The 20,578-nt window shown below is 39.7% G+C and overlaps 1 protein-coding gene across 1 annotated transcript in view; it reads left to right on the top strand.

Moving 5' to 3' along the window:
- THSD7B (thrombospondin type 1 domain containing 7B) overlaps positions 1–16,609 on the top strand; it is a gene marked incomplete at its 5' end in the record, with an annotated part of 754,786 nt that extends 738,177 nt beyond the window's left edge. Inside the window, 7 exons of the mRNA XM_079782710.1 lie at positions 1,723–1,882; positions 2,900–3,073; positions 3,173–3,268; positions 5,720–5,802; positions 6,972–7,164; positions 10,480–10,567; positions 16,493–16,609. Coding sequence (XP_079638836.1) covers positions 1,723–1,882; positions 2,900–3,073; positions 3,173–3,268; positions 5,720–5,802; positions 6,972–7,164; positions 10,480–10,567; positions 16,493–16,574 — 876 coding nt within the window. The 3' untranslated portion in view covers positions 16,575–16,609. The remainder of the gene's footprint in view (positions 1–1,722; positions 1,883–2,899; positions 3,074–3,172; positions 3,269–5,719; positions 5,803–6,971; positions 7,165–10,479; positions 10,568–16,492) is intronic.
- Between the last annotated feature and the right edge of the window lie 3,969 nt (positions 16,610–20,578).

Raw genomic sequence — 20,578 nt, 5'->3', positions numbered from 1 at the left:
TTCTTCTTTGCCAATATGCCTTTGACCCCTAACTTTCTTACTTGGTGAATGTGTCTCGGCAGCCACTGTGTGCCCTCCTGTACCTCCAGTGGTCTACCTACCACCTGCCTTGACACGAACTGTGCCTTGACTTGGGCGGGGCTCCGCAGGCCCCTCAGCCTGGATAACCTGTTGCACATCTGGAACAATGTCCTGACCGCTTTGGCTGACCACCTTGACCTTTCTTGCTCCTGCCACTGCCGGAGCCACAGCAGCTCCAAGGTCTAGGCGATGCAGTTTCTGAGCCCTGCGGTGGAGAAGGGTAAGGAGGTGAAACCCAGGTGCCCAGGGCAGAGCAGTTACCATGCTGCTCCCTAATAATGGATTATGCAGCTTGTCATTCATGACGGCAGGAACAGAGGTGCAGGGCTCCAGCATTCTCCCACAGTGCCTTCTTCTACCCCTTTCCCCCCCTTTCTCATCTCTCCCTTCCTCTCTCCCTCTCTCTGGTTCTCTCCTTGTCCCCCCTCAACCATGCCAGCAGTAGTCAGAAAGGCTCTAGCTCTTCTCTCATCTTCTGGACTTAGTGCAAACTGAGCAGCACACCTTGGAGGCACAGAGCAGTTAATACTCCCTAGGATGGAAGTTGACAGATGAAAAGAGGATCCGAGGAGGAGCTGGCATTTAAATGCCTCTGCCTTCTTCCTCCCTCGCCCACCACGGGTGGTACTGAGGCATGGTGACACCACGTGGCCTGTCTGAAAGAGGATGTAGGCAACCAAGAAAGCAGCTGTGCTGACTTTGGAAGTGAGGCCGGCATGATAACACTACCTTATACTCACTTTCCTTCCCTTCTTGCTTCAGTTCATTTACCCTCACTCTTGCCCTCTTGGGATTTCGGCTCCTTAGCAGAAAAGCTGACCTTAGGTTCGGGTTTTTGAAGCTATTGGTGCAAAAAGAGAGCTATCACCTAAGTTATTGAAATATCCAATGGAATTCTGTTTGAAGTGTGAGCACCTGACTAAAGCCGAGGAAAGACCGCTCCTCTCAGGAGTACCTGACGAGTGTTCTAGCCGGGAACCTTACATCAGGCAGATGCGTGGGCCAGACACCCACTAAGAGCCTTTCAATTCTAAGCTTCTCTTCCTGTGGGACACCATGTAATTTTTTTCTAATTGCCAGGAATAATCAGAGTGGGCTTTGCAAATATATTCAAAGGACGTTATTCATCACACAAGGCATGCTGGGAAAACAACTCATGGCAATAGAGAAAATCACTGTTGCATGGGAAACCCCAACCTAATCCATATGAGGCAGTACTGAGCTGCCTACAAGAGAAAAAGTAAAAGAGGAATGTCTGGCCCATGGCTGTACATGCTCTCCTGGGGGAGGGGTAGTTAGAGATTCTAGGCCATTGTATCACATACACCTATACAAATTATGAATGGTGTTTCTTTTTCAGTCAATTCTAGCTGAGTTCCAGAATGAATGGTCACATTCTGAGAAGAGAAATTCCACGGCATAAATTTGCATTTCTTCTTCAGCTTCTCTGTTCGCTCTCAGAGAATTGTTTAGTGGTGCTTTGTCAAGAACTGAAAGAGAACTCCCAGGAGGAGGAAGTTGCTGAAATATACAACTAGGGTTTACCTTTTTTTTTTTTTTTCTTTTAGCAAGAGGTAGCACAAGTCAAAACTGAGCTACTAATTATTTGGGTGATTCTGACAGTATCCTTTCTTCTCCCAGGGCGGAGACTGTGGGGAGGGAGTCCAGATCCGCAGCCGCTCCTGTGTGGTCCACAATGGCTCGGTCGCTAGCTCAGCTGTACGTGTAGACGATGCCCAGTGTAAAGAAGTGCCCTGGCAGGATGGCACCCTGCAGCAGCTGTGTTCTGTGCCCTGCCCAGGTATGCAGCCTCAAACAATGGGGAGTGCCCTCCATGATGACCTTATTTATTTTCTATTAGTTTTTTATTAACTTCAATTAATTTTTAACTTTGGAATATGCTGGCAATGGAGGCAAGAGGGGAAAAACCCTGGACTTGGAAATTTAAGAGCCAAGTTAGAATCTTGTCTCTATCACTTCCCTGGTGTTTTCCCTGGGACGTATGGTCTCACCCTTTGAGCAATGGTTGCTCCATCTAGAAAATGTGTCAACAACACCTGACCTGACAGCACATTGGCCAGTACTCCGACACTATTGACTGAATCCTTGAGTGGATGAACCTCAGGGGGATGGCGTGGTGGGGACAAATCAGGCTACATGTTTATAAAAGCATTGTGTCACACAGCCACGTTCTATGTAACTGTGAAGGGCATTATTATTTGCATAAAATGTATGAATTTATTTTAACTCTAATAACTTAGGGTATATGGCATAAGTTTAAGGTGACTTAATATATCCTTATAGTATGACATGTACATGTGCATGTATGTAAACACATATGCTTTTGTACATATATGCACACAAATGTGTGTGTGTTTAGTTTATTTGACATTCTTTAGGCCCAAAGATATTCCACTTTAATAACCAACTTATTCTCTTTTTATGGTTTCTGTGAACCTCAATTTTACAATGTTGTGCTGCTCTTTGAAAACTTAGTTCCTTTAACCTCTACATCTCCCTTTTTTAAAGTTTATATCACTAGCAGATATGTAGTGTTCTTTAGATATGACTATGATTTGAAGCAAAGCAATGCCAATCTAGTTTTGGCATTATCTTTCTAAAATAGACTAAACTATCAATTAATTCATCATTCTGAGTACATTCTAATTGGAAAATTCATCAAAGTAAAATGTCTGGCCTATGGAACTCACCCTACCACTGCACCACCAGCCATCTCCCGTGAACCCTGTCCATGTAAATGCTGTCAACTGCCAGTTTCCATGCTGTTGCCCCCACTCTGTACTGCACACCCATCCAGGAGACTGTCATCTAACGGGATGGTCGGAGTGGAGCATGTGTGAATTAACCTGCATCGATGGAAGAAGCTTCGAGACCATGGGCCGCCAATCTAGGTCAAGGACATTTATAATTCAGTCTTTTGAAAACCAAGACAGCTGCCCCCAGCAGGTTCTAGAAACACGTCCTTGTACAGGTACCAAGAGCACTTTTCAATTCTCAGCTTTGATTGCTTAAGCGTATTCTTTTCTTATGTCGGGGGTAATGGAACCGCTATTGTCATACTTGCTTGCAGGAGGCAAATGCTATCACTACACATGGAAAGCGAGTCTTTGGGATAATAATGAACGAACCGTATGGTGCCAACGTTCAGATGGCGTTAATGTCACAGGTATTCCTACCTCAGATTCATGTGGGTGCTTCCTAAAGATCTGAGTGTTGCTGTTTGTGAAGAGAATTCGCTTACAAATTATAAGCCAGGTAACACTGAACAGACAGCCTTTGGTTATCTTGTCCAGTTGTCATTAGACCTTTGCATCTCAGAAAGCAAACAATTCTATTTGAAGACCCATCATAATATAGCAGACAACTTAAAGGAATAAGCTGAAACACAATAATTTTTTCTCAAATATTAATATCTGAGAAAGACTGAAAAAGATAGATGCCAACTTAAAAGAATTGTCTCTAAAATTTTAAATCATGTACCTTCTTAGTAAAAAGATTTTGAGGACTTATCTCAACATATCATGTTTATATATCATATTATATGCTTATATGTTATATTATAAAATGTACAGAAATTTAAATTAAAAGGGTATATTAGGACATATAAAAATTTAAAATATTATATTTGTTAATGGTACAAAAATTTGCTGCAAATTATACATGCATATATTAATTCGTTGGAAGCTTCGTTTTTGAAGATTGTGCTAGTCATGATTACTATTTTTAAAATTGGTTTTTATTGTTGAAAGTATTAGAGATGTCCCCCTATTTTCCCCATTTGACCCCTTCTAGCCCGCACCTGCCCCCTGCCCCCCATTACACAGTTGTCTGTGTCCATGGGGTTTGCATAGATGCATACAAGTTCCTTGGTTGATCTCTTCCCTCTCACCCACCCCTCCTTCCCTCTGAAATTTTACAGTCTTTTCCATGTTACTATTTAATATCTAAATTTAGACTGAGGAAGTGTTCCTCATTCACGATGATGGATACAATTTGATCTATAGTCTAGTCTTCTCAACAATTTTAAAGGTTTTTTTATGCCTTCTTATGTGAGAAAATTAAATTGCCATTATTTTTACATAGCACTGGGAGGTCAAAGAACTTATTGTAGGGAGAATGTCTATTCTTCTGTAGGAATAGGAGGGTCAGCTCTGTCTTTTCCTTGTACGTGTGTTTTTGCATTGTTGGTATCCCTTTAACCCATAGTTTATTCATACGGTAATTTATTTTAAGCTACTTGTACATTTCATCAGTTATTAAAAGTAAATATGTTGTAAATCAGCCTTACCAGGAACACAGAACGCATACACACTCTGCAATATGCTGAGAGTTAAAGTGGCGCTGTCACACCACAAATTCTCTGCACAGAGTGCACGTGGACACCTGATGCATGAGCTCAGCGTACTAGTATCATTGCTAAGTGTTATTGGAGCTCAATTTCATTCTTAAAAGTGTTATATAAACTAGATAAGTTCACACATTTTCTTCCCTAGAGATGCCCTCCTACAGGGGCCCACACTCTGCACTTTGGACATTGCTGCTTTAAAGAGTGGACAGCACCCCCTCCAAACTCAACCGGTAGCAACGGGACTGTGTGGTTATTGCCACTAATGCCCAAATTCATAACCACACCAAAGTGCTAATTCTGGTGTGGATTATTTCCTTTTCCAAGTAACAGTGGGAATTTATCTGCTTCATTCTCAGGGAAAGTGTCCTGACTGTTCTCTATACTGCCTTATGCCCAAAGCTTTTACTAGCTACAAAATCACACTATAACTGGTTAACAATAGTAAGGCAAAGACTACAGTCTATAAATGCAACCAATATTATAAATAAGGTTTAAATACTTCCCTCAAATAGTATGCACCTTCTTTGCTTAGTACATGCAATCCAGGAAGGCAAGACTAGTATGTGAGTGGTTTTCAGATTGTAGAGGCATGCATTATTCTATCCACTTACTCACAAATATGCAATTACTGTGCCAAGTACTATACATACTAGATCATATGTATGATTCCCCTCCTGGTGCTTCTACATTTGCTCTTAAAAATAAGTGTGGGGGTCAGAGGGTGTGTGTGTGGGGGGGGGGTGGAGGTCAAAGGGTATGCATATCCTAACTGAAATACGTTTTAAAATGTTGCCAAAGTGTTTGATATTCTGGTGTCATACATTGATTAGTGGCTTTCTTTTAGCAAGTGGTTGCTGGGAACTGGCTCAGTGCCTGGGTGGGGTCCTCCAGAACTGGAGAAAAATATATGTAGAGTAAGTCTCGAGCTGATACATTTTTTGCTCCTGAACTTAAATTGAGATGTCGCCGATTCTTTTACTGATGCTGGCACTCATAGCCTTCCCCCTCCAGCACAGCTGTAAGATGGAATCATACTGCCAGCTGCAGGTATAAAAAATCTATAAATAGCTTCTGTGAGCAGAGCCTCCCACCTCTATCCATCCAGCCTGGAGTAATCAATAAAGTAAGACTGGGCCTCATGTTCAGCAAACGGATTTAAAAAAATAATTCGAGTACTGTTACAAAGTGGCCAGTGCCAGAGAGAGAAAAACTGTTTTTTAATGTTTATCATAGAAAAATCTGCAAGTGGTGATGGGATTTCCTTTGTAGGAGGCTGCTCCCCTCAGGCACGCCCTGCTGCGATTCGCCAGTGCAATCCAGCCTGCAGAAAACCGTTCTCCTACTGCACTCAGGTGAGTCCCTGCGGGAGACGCCCACCAGTGTTTTAATTGTTGCGTTGCACACATGTGGCTGGATGCCTTCCAGTCACTACAGCAAGCAGCAGCTCCATGTGCCCACGATACCATCTAGAGGCATTGGCAGGAGTAGTCACAGTGATTAAGGATTTCTTTGCGGGAATATGTGTTAAGGCAGGCGGTCTTTTTCTATAAATCTGCCTATAGCTAAATCTGTTTATCAGATATCTAATTTATATTAGCTCTACTTATCAATAAGTGTTCTCCATTGATTTATTCCTTGATTCTTAGCCTTTCATCTACCTAAATTCTTTGGGAAGTTATTGAAAGTTATTATAAATGCATGTTTGTATGTGCTCAATGTTAAATTGATTACACTATAAATACTATAGTGTAAGTTTTTAGTTCATTTTAAATAAGTTAAATAAATGCCTATGAATAAAAAGTACCATATAGGCGTGCATGTTCATATATACGAACATGAATATATATTTTAAAGCAGAAATCATTCTCCTTTAACTCCCATCTACCACTGCTCAGGAATTATTAAAAACTGTGCAGTGCACATATAATTTTTAAAGTTATGTCATGTTCCTGAAACAGGTTTCTTGTCACACACATGTGCCTTTGGTGAAATTTTTTTTTCTCCTTGGGCTGCCCTCCTTGAGTGCAGAGCCAAGCCTACAAGCAGGGAGGTAGTTCAGACCAGTTATTGATCAAGGGTAGCAGGTGAGAGAGGCATTCGGCAGCTGGGGCAGCAACAGAGCACATAATTCCTATTGCTTCGCTTCTCAGTATCAAGGGCAGGTTGAAGTGAGTGGGCAGGAATCTAAACAGCTGGGGATGGGGAAGAGTTGAGGATATTTTGATTAAATGCCTTAAAGATCTCCAAAGGGAGAAAAAGGTATAGTTAATACCGTCTATTGACAAATAATTGTGATTTCATATTTGCAAGGTGTACAAATTGTAAACCACTAGGAAAAAAAGCTGGTGATTTATTTAAGGGTTGACTTTATTGGATTTTCATCTCTTTGGCAAGACTGTTGCTGAAAGAAAAAGCACACCCAGAAATTGCCATGACATATGCAAATATCAAGTGATTTCAACACTTATTTTTTATCTACACAACTCAACGAATAATCATAAAAATATCTTTTCTGCTGTAGGGCGGAGTCTGTGGTTGTGAGAAGGGTTATACGGAGATAATGAGATCAAATGGTTTTCTGGATTACTGCATGAAAGTCCCTGGCTCAGAGGATAGAAAAGGTCATGTGAAAAACCTTGCTGGGAAGAACAGACCTGTGAATTCAAAAATACATGATATTTTTAAAGGATGGTCTATTCAGCCCCTTGATCCAGGTACATTTCAGTTATGTGTTAAGACATGTAAGTTTTCTTATGGGAGATTAGGGTTTATATTGTGACCAATATTCATGACTGAAAGAATGGAGGAAAGGGCAATATGGTCTATGCAAGGTTTCCCAAATTTGAACATTGGATAATGCACAATCTCTTTTAAATGTAAACATTTTCATAGATTGTTGAGGAGAAGTCTGCCAACTTCAGTCTAAGAGGTAATGAAATAACCAAAATATTAACATTTAAAATATTTTTTTATTATAAACTATCTCTGCAACAGTATATGCTTCTACAACTGTGAATTTGTGTATATAATTTAAATCAAAAGGTGGAATAGATTCTCCAGAACATTCAAATACATTAGAAAATGTCCAAGGACCCTATCTGTTTTGAGCAACATTCAATGTGTAGTGAAGCAATGGTCAAAGGCAGACCTTGTTGATATCATGGCTCAGAATGTGTCTGTTTTGCCATCGAGTATAATTTCTTCTCCTCTATGGACCTGTTTCCTCATTGATGAGATCCATCCAGAGGCACCTACCCTGTAGGACTGTTGTGGGTAGTAGCACAGTGTCAGGCCTGCAGGGCTCCGGAATCGGTGGTTACTAAACAGGAATGAATAGTTATTAGATGCTTTCCATGTACCCCGTGGGTCTGTGCTTACTCTATTGCATGAATCTTCTCATTATGTTCTTGCAATCTAATGAGATGCTATCATTCACATTTTGGAGATTAGGAGTCTGAAACTGCCCACACAAATTAATTTTACCAAAGTCACGCCACTAGGAAGTGACAGCAAGGTTTGAAAGGCAGGTCTTTCAGGCCTTTTCATAGTACTGGTCTCTGCTTCCCACCTTGTCAAGTGGGCAGAAAATGAACGCAGGGTACTCTGCCTACCACACATGCCTCTTCTAAGAAACAGCATGCTGCTAATGACTGAGCAAAGTGGCATAGCTGATGGGGCAGGGAGAAGAAAAAAACAGACAAAGCTCAGGCAAAATATACCCAGGCTACTTTCCTTCCAGACCCTAGGCCTTTGCTGGACCAAAAGTGCCTTAATGATGTGCTTAAATGAAGCAAAAACCAGAGCCCAGCCCCAATAACCCCTAGATCTGGTGGGAGAAACAAGATGTATATTCCTCAACCAATTTTTAAGGATGACTACAATATCTGAACTCAATTTTGATTCCCCTAGATCAGTGGTCGGCAAACCGCAGCTCACAAGCCACATGCGGCTCGCGAGCCGCTGTTTGCCGCTCTGTTGACTAATGAGCTTGCCGACCACTGACCTAGACTCTCGATTCCAATAATTACAGGCTGTTGTTGTTCCTTGTGATTAAGCCCCTACCCCAGTGGTCGGCAAACTCATTAGTCAACAGAGCGGCAAACCGAGGCTCATGAGACGCAGTTTGCCGACCACTGCCCTAGATGTCTGGGCATCCCATAAATGTGTTTGTTTTTTTTTTATCTTATTCACATTGTGACTAAGTTCTTTGAAGGATACATGAAATGAAAGGTAGCCAGATTCACCTGTTGAGTAAGGTCCTTAACCTTTGAGAAGTCAAATGAAAGCATCAATAATATATGTGCAAATATACATGTGTGTCTATGTGTATGTATATAAGCATATATGTTATATATATTTAGTTTTGGAAAAGAGGTCTTCATGATAAGAATGTGAATTGGATCAACCTCTAGGAGGTCATCTGGACAGTATAGATCATACATGGTGATGGAAAATTTCTCTCCTAGCAATTCATCATACAAATATATATACATATACCAAATAAGTATGTAAATGCTACCCATTACACAATTGCTTGTTATATAGCAAATGAGTGGAAACAACATAAATATGTGTAAATAGGATAAATGAGAAAAGCAAAAATAATACAATTATGCATTATATCAGATATATTAAAAAGAATGAAGTAGTTTTATGAAAATATGTACAAATCAAAAGGGAATGGCATATACAATTTGTGTCTTTAAAAAATGTGTTTGTGTATACATATGCTTACATATGTAGAAACAACTGTGAAATGATTCCCACAGAAACTGGTAACAGTGATAGCACATGGGTAGGAAACTTAATAGTTTGAAATTTGGCCCTATCCATTATGTTTTTATAAAAAATATATTAATTATTTTTTAAGGAACATGCTTTTAAAGGCCATGGACCACATCCCTCTCCACTGGGGATTTAAAAGCATTGGATTCTCCTAATACTTCAACTCCGTTAGGCTTAGGGGTAGTAAGATTAAAGGTGCATTCTCACTCAGGGAAGGCTTTTATAAATTGTCATTGTAAAAAACTCATTTCATCATTAGTGTTTCAAGAGATCAGAATCAAAGCTTTGTAAAAAGAAAAATAGCATTGCTTTGTAAAAAGAAAAATAGCATTAATACATTGAAAACTCATCCTAAAACCAGATTGATGCTTGAAAGTGTCAAAAATTACTATAGATGGTCATAATATAATTGAACATATTATGGTTTTATTCTAAAGAAGTATTTTTAACAAATTTTTATTGTTTTTTTATCCTACAGAAACATTTAGAATTAGATGTTAATGTATTTTTTTAAACCTGTAGTTAATGTGTGTGAATATCTTTCAGAAAGGAATACAGTTCCTTTGTCAGCCCAATTCTGACTTTAGTTATCTCTATGCTCACATAAACTTTTAGAGTTTCAGATACAAGTCAAATATCTAACATACATAGAAAAAACATGCATACAATCAAGTCAGAGTTATCTCATAGTAAAATGAGATAGTGTTCCATTGATCAGACTATTTGGTTAATCTATTTTCCTTTAATCTCTTTTTCTTTAACTCTAGCAAATAATAAAATCCCAAATAATGTATATTTGTACACATATGACTATAATTTTGTAAATAGATTAGCTTGCTTGGTCATGACATTTTTGTTCACTCAACATTATTCAGGAAGCAAAGTCACCAAAAATAGGCATAGTAATTCTCTTTGCATGCAGATTGTTTCTTAATTACAACTTATTTCCTTGTTCTATTTATGTAGTCAAGACGTATTACATGTATAAGACAATACACACATGAAGATAAATTAAAATAGTTCACCAGTTGTTAGATTTTATGAAGTAATGATTGCCAGTGTTTCTTTAGCACTGTGAAATTTTTGATAGATGATCTAACATTTACATTTGATAGGTGTCACAATTGGATGTTCCTGTTTATGACTTATGCAAGACCAGAAATTCAGATGAAAATGAATAATACATTCAGATGAGAAAAAGATTTTGTATGCTAAGCTTGTTATTTTATCTCTATTTTAAACAGATGGCCGAGTAAAAATCTGGGTTTATGGTGTTTCAGGTGGTGGTTTTCTTATCATGATTTTCCTAGTATTTACTTCCTACCTTGTTTGGTAAGTACGAATTATTAGTTTATACTCGGCGTTTTTATGGGTAGCACGTTATACTAAGAGGAAACATGTCAGGGTCATTTAACCAACAAAATAATCACCAACAGTAAAATTGTTGAATAGTTTGAGTGAGAGATCATTATCTTTATTATTCTCATTTGAAATAACGTTCTTTTATTTGGACTTTTATCAGTAGCTTTCAGCTTGGCAGCAGCGTTCACTGGCATCTCCTGCCACCTCCAGGGGACTGATACTTGGGTTCCAGCCCCAGAGGGTTCTTATTTTAAATAGTCTTATGTGTGGCCAGGTCATGTAGATCTTTTCAAGTATCTCAAGTAATTCTACTTCTTAAAATTTTATATTAAAAAAACAACTTAGGATGGAACTTTCTAATTTCAAAAGGAGGCTTATGCTTCCATGGTTTACTCTTTATATCCCATTCATCTAGAATGACTTTTTTATCATTATCTATTGGCATTCCACCAGTTCTTCCCAGTAAACCTTAAATGTCAACATTTCCTTATTTAATAATCTAGAATAACTTGCCATGCCTCCCCCCACCCCCATGACATTTACCCCTCACTGGAATTGTAGTTATTTGTATAAGCATCTTCCTCCTCTACCAAACCTCAAGGACTTTGTGGGAAGGAGGGGAAGAGTTATAATTACTATACTTTATTGACATATTTTTCAGAGCACAAGTTTGATAAATGTGTATTGAACAAAAGAATAAGTGGATGAATAAGTGAGTAGATAAGTACAACCAATAATGTATTGCTCATTAATTTTAGAGACAAATGTCAGGAAAAATGTCTAATATTTATATGTCAAACAAAGTACTTTAAATAGATTGCCTTAGTCAGGCCTCACAATAATCTAATGAGATGTTGCTATCATCATCCCCATTTTAAAGAGAATAAATGATCCTCAGGAAAGTTAAGTAATAAACCTAAGGTCATCAGCCTAGTAAAATCTACTCTGGGTTTGCCCAACTCCAGAGCATATGCTCTGTCCAGTCTCCATAGTTTCTTTTTATTAAGTAATCCTAAAATGTCTTTAGACAGAATGCAGTGTTTACTGCTTTCACATTTTTAGGGGCTTCTTCATTTCCAAGTACATTAAGGTACAGACCTGGGAAAAAGATCTAATTGATCTCAAAACACATAGTATATGCCCTTACCTATGAGTTGCCTAAAGAATTCAAACATAGAATTCTATTAAATAGCTTGCAAAAGAGTTAGAGGAGAACAGTTTTAAAGATTTTATATTTCTTCCCAAAGTAAAAGGCTCAGGACAAGACAACTGCTATAATATGCCAGGTCTTTAGGTGTGTACTTTAGAGGAAAGCAATTTATAATACATTTTGGAAATGCTTTTGAGAAAATATAGAAAAATAGTCTCCTTAAGAACCACTTTATTCAGAAACTACTGTGGATCTCTGCCATTAGTGTTTGAAGTTTTTGAAATATTGCTGATGTTCCACTTCCCCTGGCAATAAAGATCCATGAGGTAATGAATGGGGATGGCCACTAGGTGAGTTTGTAGTTAATCTAGACACAGTACCTGGAAGTTATTCCAGATAATGACGTCCATTCCGCCTTGTTCAGAACAACTCCGGAAATGGGCTTTTACTCTGCTGAACTTTGAGAGTAGTGCCCCCACTTCCGGAGGGTCAGCCTAAACAACCGTTTCTGGCTTTCATCACACTATTTAATCTCCACTAGCCTGATGATGAATCCTTGTGGCTTACATTCAACTGTGCTAAGAACTGCTAGCAGCTTGCCTGTCAGTTTATAATGAGCTCACTTTTCTGGCTGAATGGGTTTATACTTTGCTAAGATGCAAATGACTGTGGAAGAGGTCACTTTAAAATGGGTCAGTGATCTCTTACAGCCAGGTTGCATGATGGATTAGAGATGGCTGGTGGTGGCCTATGTGGCAGGCATTTCTGGGTCCTAATTCATGGTGAGTGAGGTGATCATAGCTTTTCTGATACCAAAATTGAGGTGAGGTATGTATAAAAATAAAATGCACTTTTAAGGGAATAATGAATACAAGTAACAGAGAAAAGAAAGGGAGCAGGAACTCTAAAGAAAAGTCTCCTGGGGAATTTGGGTCAAGATGGCAGAGGAGGTAAATACTGTGCTCACATCATCCCACAACCACATCAAAATTGCAACTAAGTTATAGAAGAACCATCACTGAGAATCATCTGAAGTGTAGCTGAACAGAAGTCCTATAACTAAAAATATAAAGAAGCCACATCGAGACTGGCCTGAACCTCTTTCAGTGGATTTTCCACACAAACAGACTGTCTTAGCTTCTGCTGCTGACTTCCCTAAAATCTCTCAAAGGTCCAAACAAGCTACAGCTAGCCTTGGCATGCAGTGTACTTCTTGTGAGCTGACTTAATACTACTGCTAGTGGCAGCCTGCCTCTGTTCACAGCATGGCATCTCCCAGGCACCTCCAAACCCGGCACAGGTGGTGACCAACTGCAGATCACTTTTTAGCTGCTCCCACATGGCCCCAGGGTGGGCACATGCCAAGGCTGATCTTGGCCTGCATCAAGGAAGGCCAGAACCAACACACCTCATGTCCAGCTTCAGAGCACCGTGCAACCAGCTCCAAAAATGACACACCCAAGTATAAACTCAGCAGGCATCAGTACCCTGCTATAGCAAATCCATCTCCAACGGGTTATCCTCAAACAAAGACAGCTTGTCCACTGTCATCTTGGCCAGTCCTCACAGCTAGTCAGCATGAGAGTCAATCCCACCTACTGTTATGTCAACAGTAATCAAGGCTCAACTACAGCAGGAGAATACAAGGGACAACTCTGGAACCCCTGGCTCAGGTGACCAGGGAGAATGTGCCGCTGGCATCCACAGGACACCTACTACATAAGGCCACTCTGTGGAGACTGGGAGATGTAGCAGATCTACCCAATATATAGAAACAAACACAGGGAAGCAGCCAAAATGAGGAGACAAATAAACATGTCCCAAATTAAAAAAGAGGGTAAAACTCCAGGGGGGAAAAAAAACCTAAATGAAAAGGAAAGGTAACTCAAAAAACTGGTTATAAGTATGATCAATTAAGGGAAGAATAAGAAATCTCAATGGAAACTTCAACAAAGAGATAAAAACCATGAAAAAAGAACCAGTCTGGAATGAAAAATACAATAACTGAAATGAATACCTTAGAGGGAGTTAACAGCAGATTACATAAAGCAGATTAAATCAGTGATTTGGAAGACAGGGTAAAATAAAACAAAATTAGAACAGCAAAAATAAAAGAGAATTTTTAAAAATTAAGGTAGTTTAAAGGACCTCTGGGATACCATAAAAACTACCAAAATTTGCATAATGGGGTACCAGAAAGAGAAGAAAGAAAGCAAGGGATTGAAAACCTATTTGAAGATCTAATGACTAGAAACCTTAACCTGGCAAAGCAAACGTATATACAAGTTCAGGAAGCAAGAGAGTCTCAAACAAGATGAACCCAAAGAGGCCCACACCAAGACACATAATTAAAATGCCAACAGCTAAACACCGAGGAAAACTTAAAAACAGCAAGAGATAAACAGTCAGGCGTGTGCAAGGGAGCTCCCATAAGAATATCTGCTGATTTCCCAACAGAAACTTTGCAGACCCCAAAGGATTATCATAAAATTCCATTTCACTTTGACTAATTACATTTAGCAAATGCCAACTAAGAGTGGATTGCCAAAAATTCTCTGAAAGCACTTACATTTCTTCTCCCTCTCTTCCCCTGCCCTGGAAAAAAAAAAATAGGTGAGAGAGGGGACCCCTACTGTCATTTCAGAGGAATGCCCAGGTATTCTTTCTGACATTAAGATAACCCCCAGGGTGGGTATACAAGCTGTCACTTCCAAGTTGTCCTAAACTCTTATTGGAGTGTTTTCTTAGTCCCTTTAAATGTTTCAGATTTGAGTACTCCGGACCCAATTTCAGTCTGGGTCCATTTTCCATACTAGAGCCTGACTCAGCAATGTGACTAGAGCAACTGGAATAGATGTATCTATTAATATAAAGTCAAATTGAATGTTACTTGTCTAATGATGCAATACATACCTTTTGGAGAAGTGGGAAATACCTGGGAAGCTGGAAATTAGAGACTGAGGGTCCCTTTACAAAGAATTCTAAAGCATGTTGCTGCCTTTCAACTTCCCTGGTTGGATATTATTTGCTTCCCTCTCAGGGTTGTTCTGGGATTGATTGAGGTAGTTTATGTGAAATGTGTAGCTGTCCATTGAGCACCCATTGCCTGGCAGCTGTTAGGGTGGGGACACCGATAGAATTCCTGGTTTCTTTTAATAGTTTATTTAATCATTTTAATTTATCTCTTTAGCTCCTATTAAGTTGCTTTATGCTTCAACCCTTAAAATAAAATGTTTTTCTCCTTAAATTAGAACTGGAGCATTTTAAACTAGGACATTTTCCTGACAACCATTATTAATTTTATCAAACATTTTTTTAACCATGGTAAAGTTCATATCATAAAATTCTGTTTTAAGCATTAAATGAAAGAAGCCAGATGAAAAAGTCCACATTTAGTATACTAGTGATTCCATTTATGTGACATATCCTCAATAGACAAATTCACTGAGGCAGAACGTTGGTAGGTGGTTGCTGGGCAGGATGGAGAGAAACTGGTTATTAGGTGCAGTGTTTCCCTTTAAGGTGATAAAAATGTGCATGGACCAGATAGGGGTGGTGGTTACAGGGCATGGTGAATGTACTAAATGTCACTGAATTGTATACATCAACATGTTTGTTTTTAATTTAAATTCACTCAGAGTATACAAATTCTTATAGATACACAAACAAGTTGTTTCTACCAGATGCCTATGTATGGCATGTATAGAAGAGGGTAAATGTACAGGTCTGGGTGTTAGTCTTGCTTAGAATCCAGGCTCTGCCACTCACTCAGTGACCAGAGAGAGGTTCAATAACCTCTCTCATCCTTCTCTGTAAAGTAGCCATTATTCTAGTGCCTCCCTCTCAGGATTGTTCTGGGATTTATTGAGATATTTTATGTGAAATGCCCATCGAAGAGCTTGGCACTAACTATGAACTTATTTAATAGGTGTCACTGTAATTTGGAGACAGGGAGTGAGATGGCTCCCTGCTAGTGAGGATAACCTAAAAAGAGAGCTGGGCTCTAGAGGCAGGGCCAAGCAAAGGCATTGAGGAAGAAGGAATCAGGACGGTAGGGCAGTGTGTGGCGCAATTCAAACTATAAATATTCATAACGTAGAGGTTCACCCATACTAAGCATCAAAGAGTGTCAGGGAGGTTGTTTGGGGCATGACCATGTGGATTGGGAATGGCACCAATTCCAGCTTCTCTCTCTGTGAGAAGGAACAACAGCTCTTCCTGACCTGGCAAAGTGGGTGGCCTCAGGTAAAACACACCAGGTGAGAATGGCTTTGCATGGTGCAGACTCCTCTTAATTGTCCTGACATGCTCAGGTGATTTGGCAGCTCTATGTCAGGTTTCAGGCCAGAGTGGAAGTGTGTTTACTTAAAAACAAGACCAAGACCAGGGTAAGGCATCAGATTATGGCTACTCCAGCAGCTTGGGATGTTAAACACCTGCAACATGAAGGCTGCAATAGCTTAGGAATTAGTGAGCCGCAGATGTTCACATTACTGTGTATAAAAAGGAACAAGAAAGAAAGTAGCCCTCTACCAAGGTCACCGTTTCCCCTAAACTATTTCCAAGATTTTGAAAGACGAGGCTTCTCCTAAAACTAGCATTAAAGTAGACAAGTAAGAAAACCCCAAGTCCGGAGAAAATAATATTTTGTCATTGAACTGATTGACTTTCTAAACCTCACAATTGTCTTTGGCAGATGAAACAGCTCTGTGAACTTTATCTCAGGAATTCTTTTCCCTTTGCAGCAAGAAGCCAAAACCACATCAAAGCACACCTCCCCAACAGAAGCCTCTGACCTTCGCCTACGATGGAGACCTAGACATGTAACCTGAAAAGGAAATCCAAATGTAGACATCGACTGCCTTAACTGCTTTCTCTTTTGTAGCTCTCAGACTTCTCAGTTTTTTGAGGAATCTCACAGTGTGATATATTAGGCAGAATACAAATACTGCAAAAGTAATATTGCCTCAACTTCATTTGGACATGGAGTCAAGGACTATTCGGTCTGCCATTTTGAGTTCAAGTTGTTTGTGGGTGTGTTTAATTTTTTGATTTTTCTCAAGGGACCTGAAAACCCTCCTCTTCCTGTTTGGAAATGGGAGGAAGAAAACGTGATGGAATTCCCACAGACTTGAGTAATCTTTATCTTCAGCAGCATGATGACAATCCAGAGGAAAGTCCAATCAAGACATTTACTATAAATGGCGAGTTTGACACTGCATTGTTATGCACTATATTAGTGCAAATGTTTATTCTTTCCATATTTCAACACTGAGTTTTCTAGAGTTTACATTAGTTCAGAGACCTTCAAATTGCATTGACTATTTTCATGAACACAGAGAGAATGGGCTGCCATTTCAGAAATTCTCTGAGTTTTTACCTTTAAATATTGTATTTTGTTTTGTAGTCAGGGGGTGATGGCACTTCATGGGTTGCATCTATTGAAAGAAATGGAATGCGCATAATTGACAGACTAGATGAAAGCTGGGTGGTTTCTAAATGAAATGTGTATTGAGTGTGATGGTGTACAAATGAAATAGGTGGTCATATTGGAGAATGAGGTAGATTATTTGATTACTAAAACTGCATTTTAACAAAAACTTAGCAACATAGATATAGAATTAATCACACGGTTGTAATTCAGTTTAATGATGACAAACTCTGCTTTTGTAATTTCAATTTTCTTATCCGAATATTTATAAATTCTTTTTTTGAAGTTAATTATCTGACCTCATTTAATAAACATCAAACACCAATCCTGTTTATAGCAAGTCTTGCTTTTATAAGGTTTCAATAATATCTAAAACATGTTAAAAGCTGAAACCATTTTATGAAGATAATTGTTTGTAATAGTAGATGTTGAAAGTAAGAAGGTGCCATCTTGTGGTATTGACTTGTATTTATAACAAATAAAGTGCTCAAGAGACTGAGAAGTTGACTCTTCTACATTTATTCATTTCTGAAGTGCCCTTATTTTAAAAAACACACTTTTAATAACAGTTTCCCTGTTTCATTGTTTTAGAGGTTGAAAGCTGAAATCACTCACAGAGAAAAGGAATTTTACCCCACAGTCTCAGCTCTATCTAGCAAACTTCAAAAGAGTCAAATACAATTACACAGAAGTAGCTTTTAAGATATATTTAAAGCTCAGTCAATATTAGCACAAACAACTATAATAAGGCAAATGCTGACATGCCAGTGACCTGAGAGACCTCAGAAAATGGGAATGTTAGAGAAGTGATACAATGAGCAAGATAGAGAATGTTTGCAATATGGCTTCTGTTAACCATGTAACACTTCAATGCCTCAAACAAGAGTCCTTAAAAAGATACCATCTTCTGCCAATAGTGTGGTTGAGGAAACAACTCCTAAAGTTGCCCTTTTATTAGTTCACTTTAGCTAAACTTTCAATACTGTTTGTAGTAGTTCAAGAGATCCTGCTTTGGAAATCAAAATCTGACTGTTCCCTTCATCACCTATGTGATATTTACCCCACACAAATTACAAGCTCTCTGTTCCCATTGTTTGACCCACAAAATAAAGATAATTTTTTCCTCTTAAGATAAACAATAAATGTAAAATGGAATTCGAGTTAAAGATAGCAAAGTAGGAGGATCTGAATTAACCTCCTCCCACAGACACACTATATCTGGAACAATTCCCTCTGAAAGAAGGTAAAAAACTAACTGAGCAACTCTTACACCTCAGGAAAATGAGGAAAGATACACATAAAAATGGATAAAAAAGGCTGAGACAAAAATCTCACCATAAACCCCACTCTCAGCATGGCAATCCATAATTTGAAGGGAACTCACAGCCCCCCATTATTCTCTGAGGAGCAAAAGGTTTGAACCCAGTATCTGGCAACCTAAGTTTTAAGACCTGTACCTGAAAGATGACACCAAAACACCTAGCTTTGCAAGCCAAAGGGCTGGTATCCAAAGACCCTCTAAGTTGTAGCAAACCGAGAAAGTGATTAAAGGGCACAAATGGGACCATAGCTACTCCTGCATCCAGGGCAGAGCTCAGAAGCAGCAAACAGAAACACCCAGTTTTTCTATGTGTTAACATTAAAACAAAAACAAACAAACAAACATCGAAACCTGTAAAGAATTTTTGTGAGTTTATTTGAGCCAAACTGTCGACATATGCCGGGAAGCAGAACCCTAACGAATTGAGATAATGCTCCGGAGAATGGCGGGCTACATCTGTATTTATACATTGCAATCAAAGGAGGGATGTAGGTGGGTTACATGAAATTCATTGGTGATAGATTAAGGAGGTGGGATAAAGCAAAGCAGGGGAAACCACTGGGATTGGATAAAAAGTAAAATGATGGACACATACTTAGTTATGTCCAGGAACAATTAACATGCTAATGAAGAATTTTGTGGTATCTGTCCTGGCACCCACCACATTTGTTTGTGCCCCAGGGGCTCCAGAAAAAGGGAAGTTACAAGTTACCCAGACATTTCAAGGGTATGTTATCATAGATGCAAAAAGACAAATAGGCTCAGTTAAGGTAAAGGTTGACCTTGTCAGTGAAGATACCGGCCTAGGATGTAACTGCCCACCATAACTGGTTTTAGTTAAAGTTTAATTTCAGACCATCCTTTGTGGTTACTTTAGGTCTCTGAGTTTGCAAGACTGCCATGCAGGCCTCCCCTGAGCTTGTCAGGTCAGCATGTGGCCCCTTTCGTCCACACATAGAAGGGACTTATTATTGTCTTCAGAGCCATAGCCTGCAGGGCAGACTTCCAATTAAACACACACCTAGCAGCCTGACTGCAATGCTCATCAGAGACCAGGGAGGCTGGCGGGTACCATCTTTGACTCCTCCCTGCGCCCCACCCCAGACACCAGTATCCCCAAGAAAGGAGGTTGGGCACACATCTGGCAATCTGGCTGAGATTCTTTGATAATGTAGTTCTGGTGAACAGAGGGACTTGTGTTCATGTGTTTAGTGGAATAGGAACAAACAAACAGGTCTTAACTGGTTATCACCCTGTGCCTCAATGCAGAGGGAACAGACAGAAATGCCTACCTCCTCGTATTTCCATGAAATAGGCCTAATTAGATACTTCAAAGGCTACTGCTTGAGAATCTGATGTCCACTCAGCTTAAATCTAGATTATTATTTAGATCCTACCCACTTTAGGACATGACAGATCTTGACACACTCTCAGCTACTGGGAACCACCAAGCACAGAGTAGACTGCTCTCAGGAAAATCACAAAGGTACATGCAGACAAACAAGAGCTAAGGTAGTGCTGAAAAAAAAACACAAAAGTTCATTTCCTACAAAAGTCACTTATTTAAGACTGGGAGAGGCTAGCTGGTTTGGCTCAGTAAATAGAATGTCAGCCCTCAGACTGAAGGGTCCTGGGTTCAATTCCAGTCAAGGGCATGGCATTGGCCTTAATAGTTGCAGGCTCAATAACTGGCTCTGGACCTGGTACGTGAGGGAAGCAACTAATGGATGTGTGTCTCTCACATCAGTGTTTCTTTCTCTCTCTGTCCCTTCCACTCTCTCTAAAAGGAAAAGTCAATAGAAAATATATATATACTAGAGGCCCGGTGCACGAAATTTGTGCACGGAGGCGGGTTGTCCCTCAGCCCAGCCTGTACCCTCTCCAATCTGGGACCCCTCAAGGGATGTCCGACTGCCCGTTTAGGCCCGATCCTGGTGGGATCGGGCCTAAACGGGCAGTCGGACATCCCTCTCACAATCCAGGACTGCTGGCTCCCAACTGCTTGCCTGCCTGCCTTCCTGATTGCCCCTAACCGCTTCTGCCTGCCAGCCTGATCACCCCGTAACCACTCCGCTGCCA

The sequence above is a fragment of the Cnephaeus nilssonii genome, assembly GCF_951640355.1.
Source record: "Cnephaeus nilssonii genome assembly, chromosome: 10".
In the NCBI taxonomy this organism is placed as follows: domain Eukaryota; kingdom Metazoa; phylum Chordata; class Mammalia; order Chiroptera; family Vespertilionidae; genus Cnephaeus; species Cnephaeus nilssonii.
This window is presented reverse-complemented; position numbering and strand designations above follow the sequence as displayed.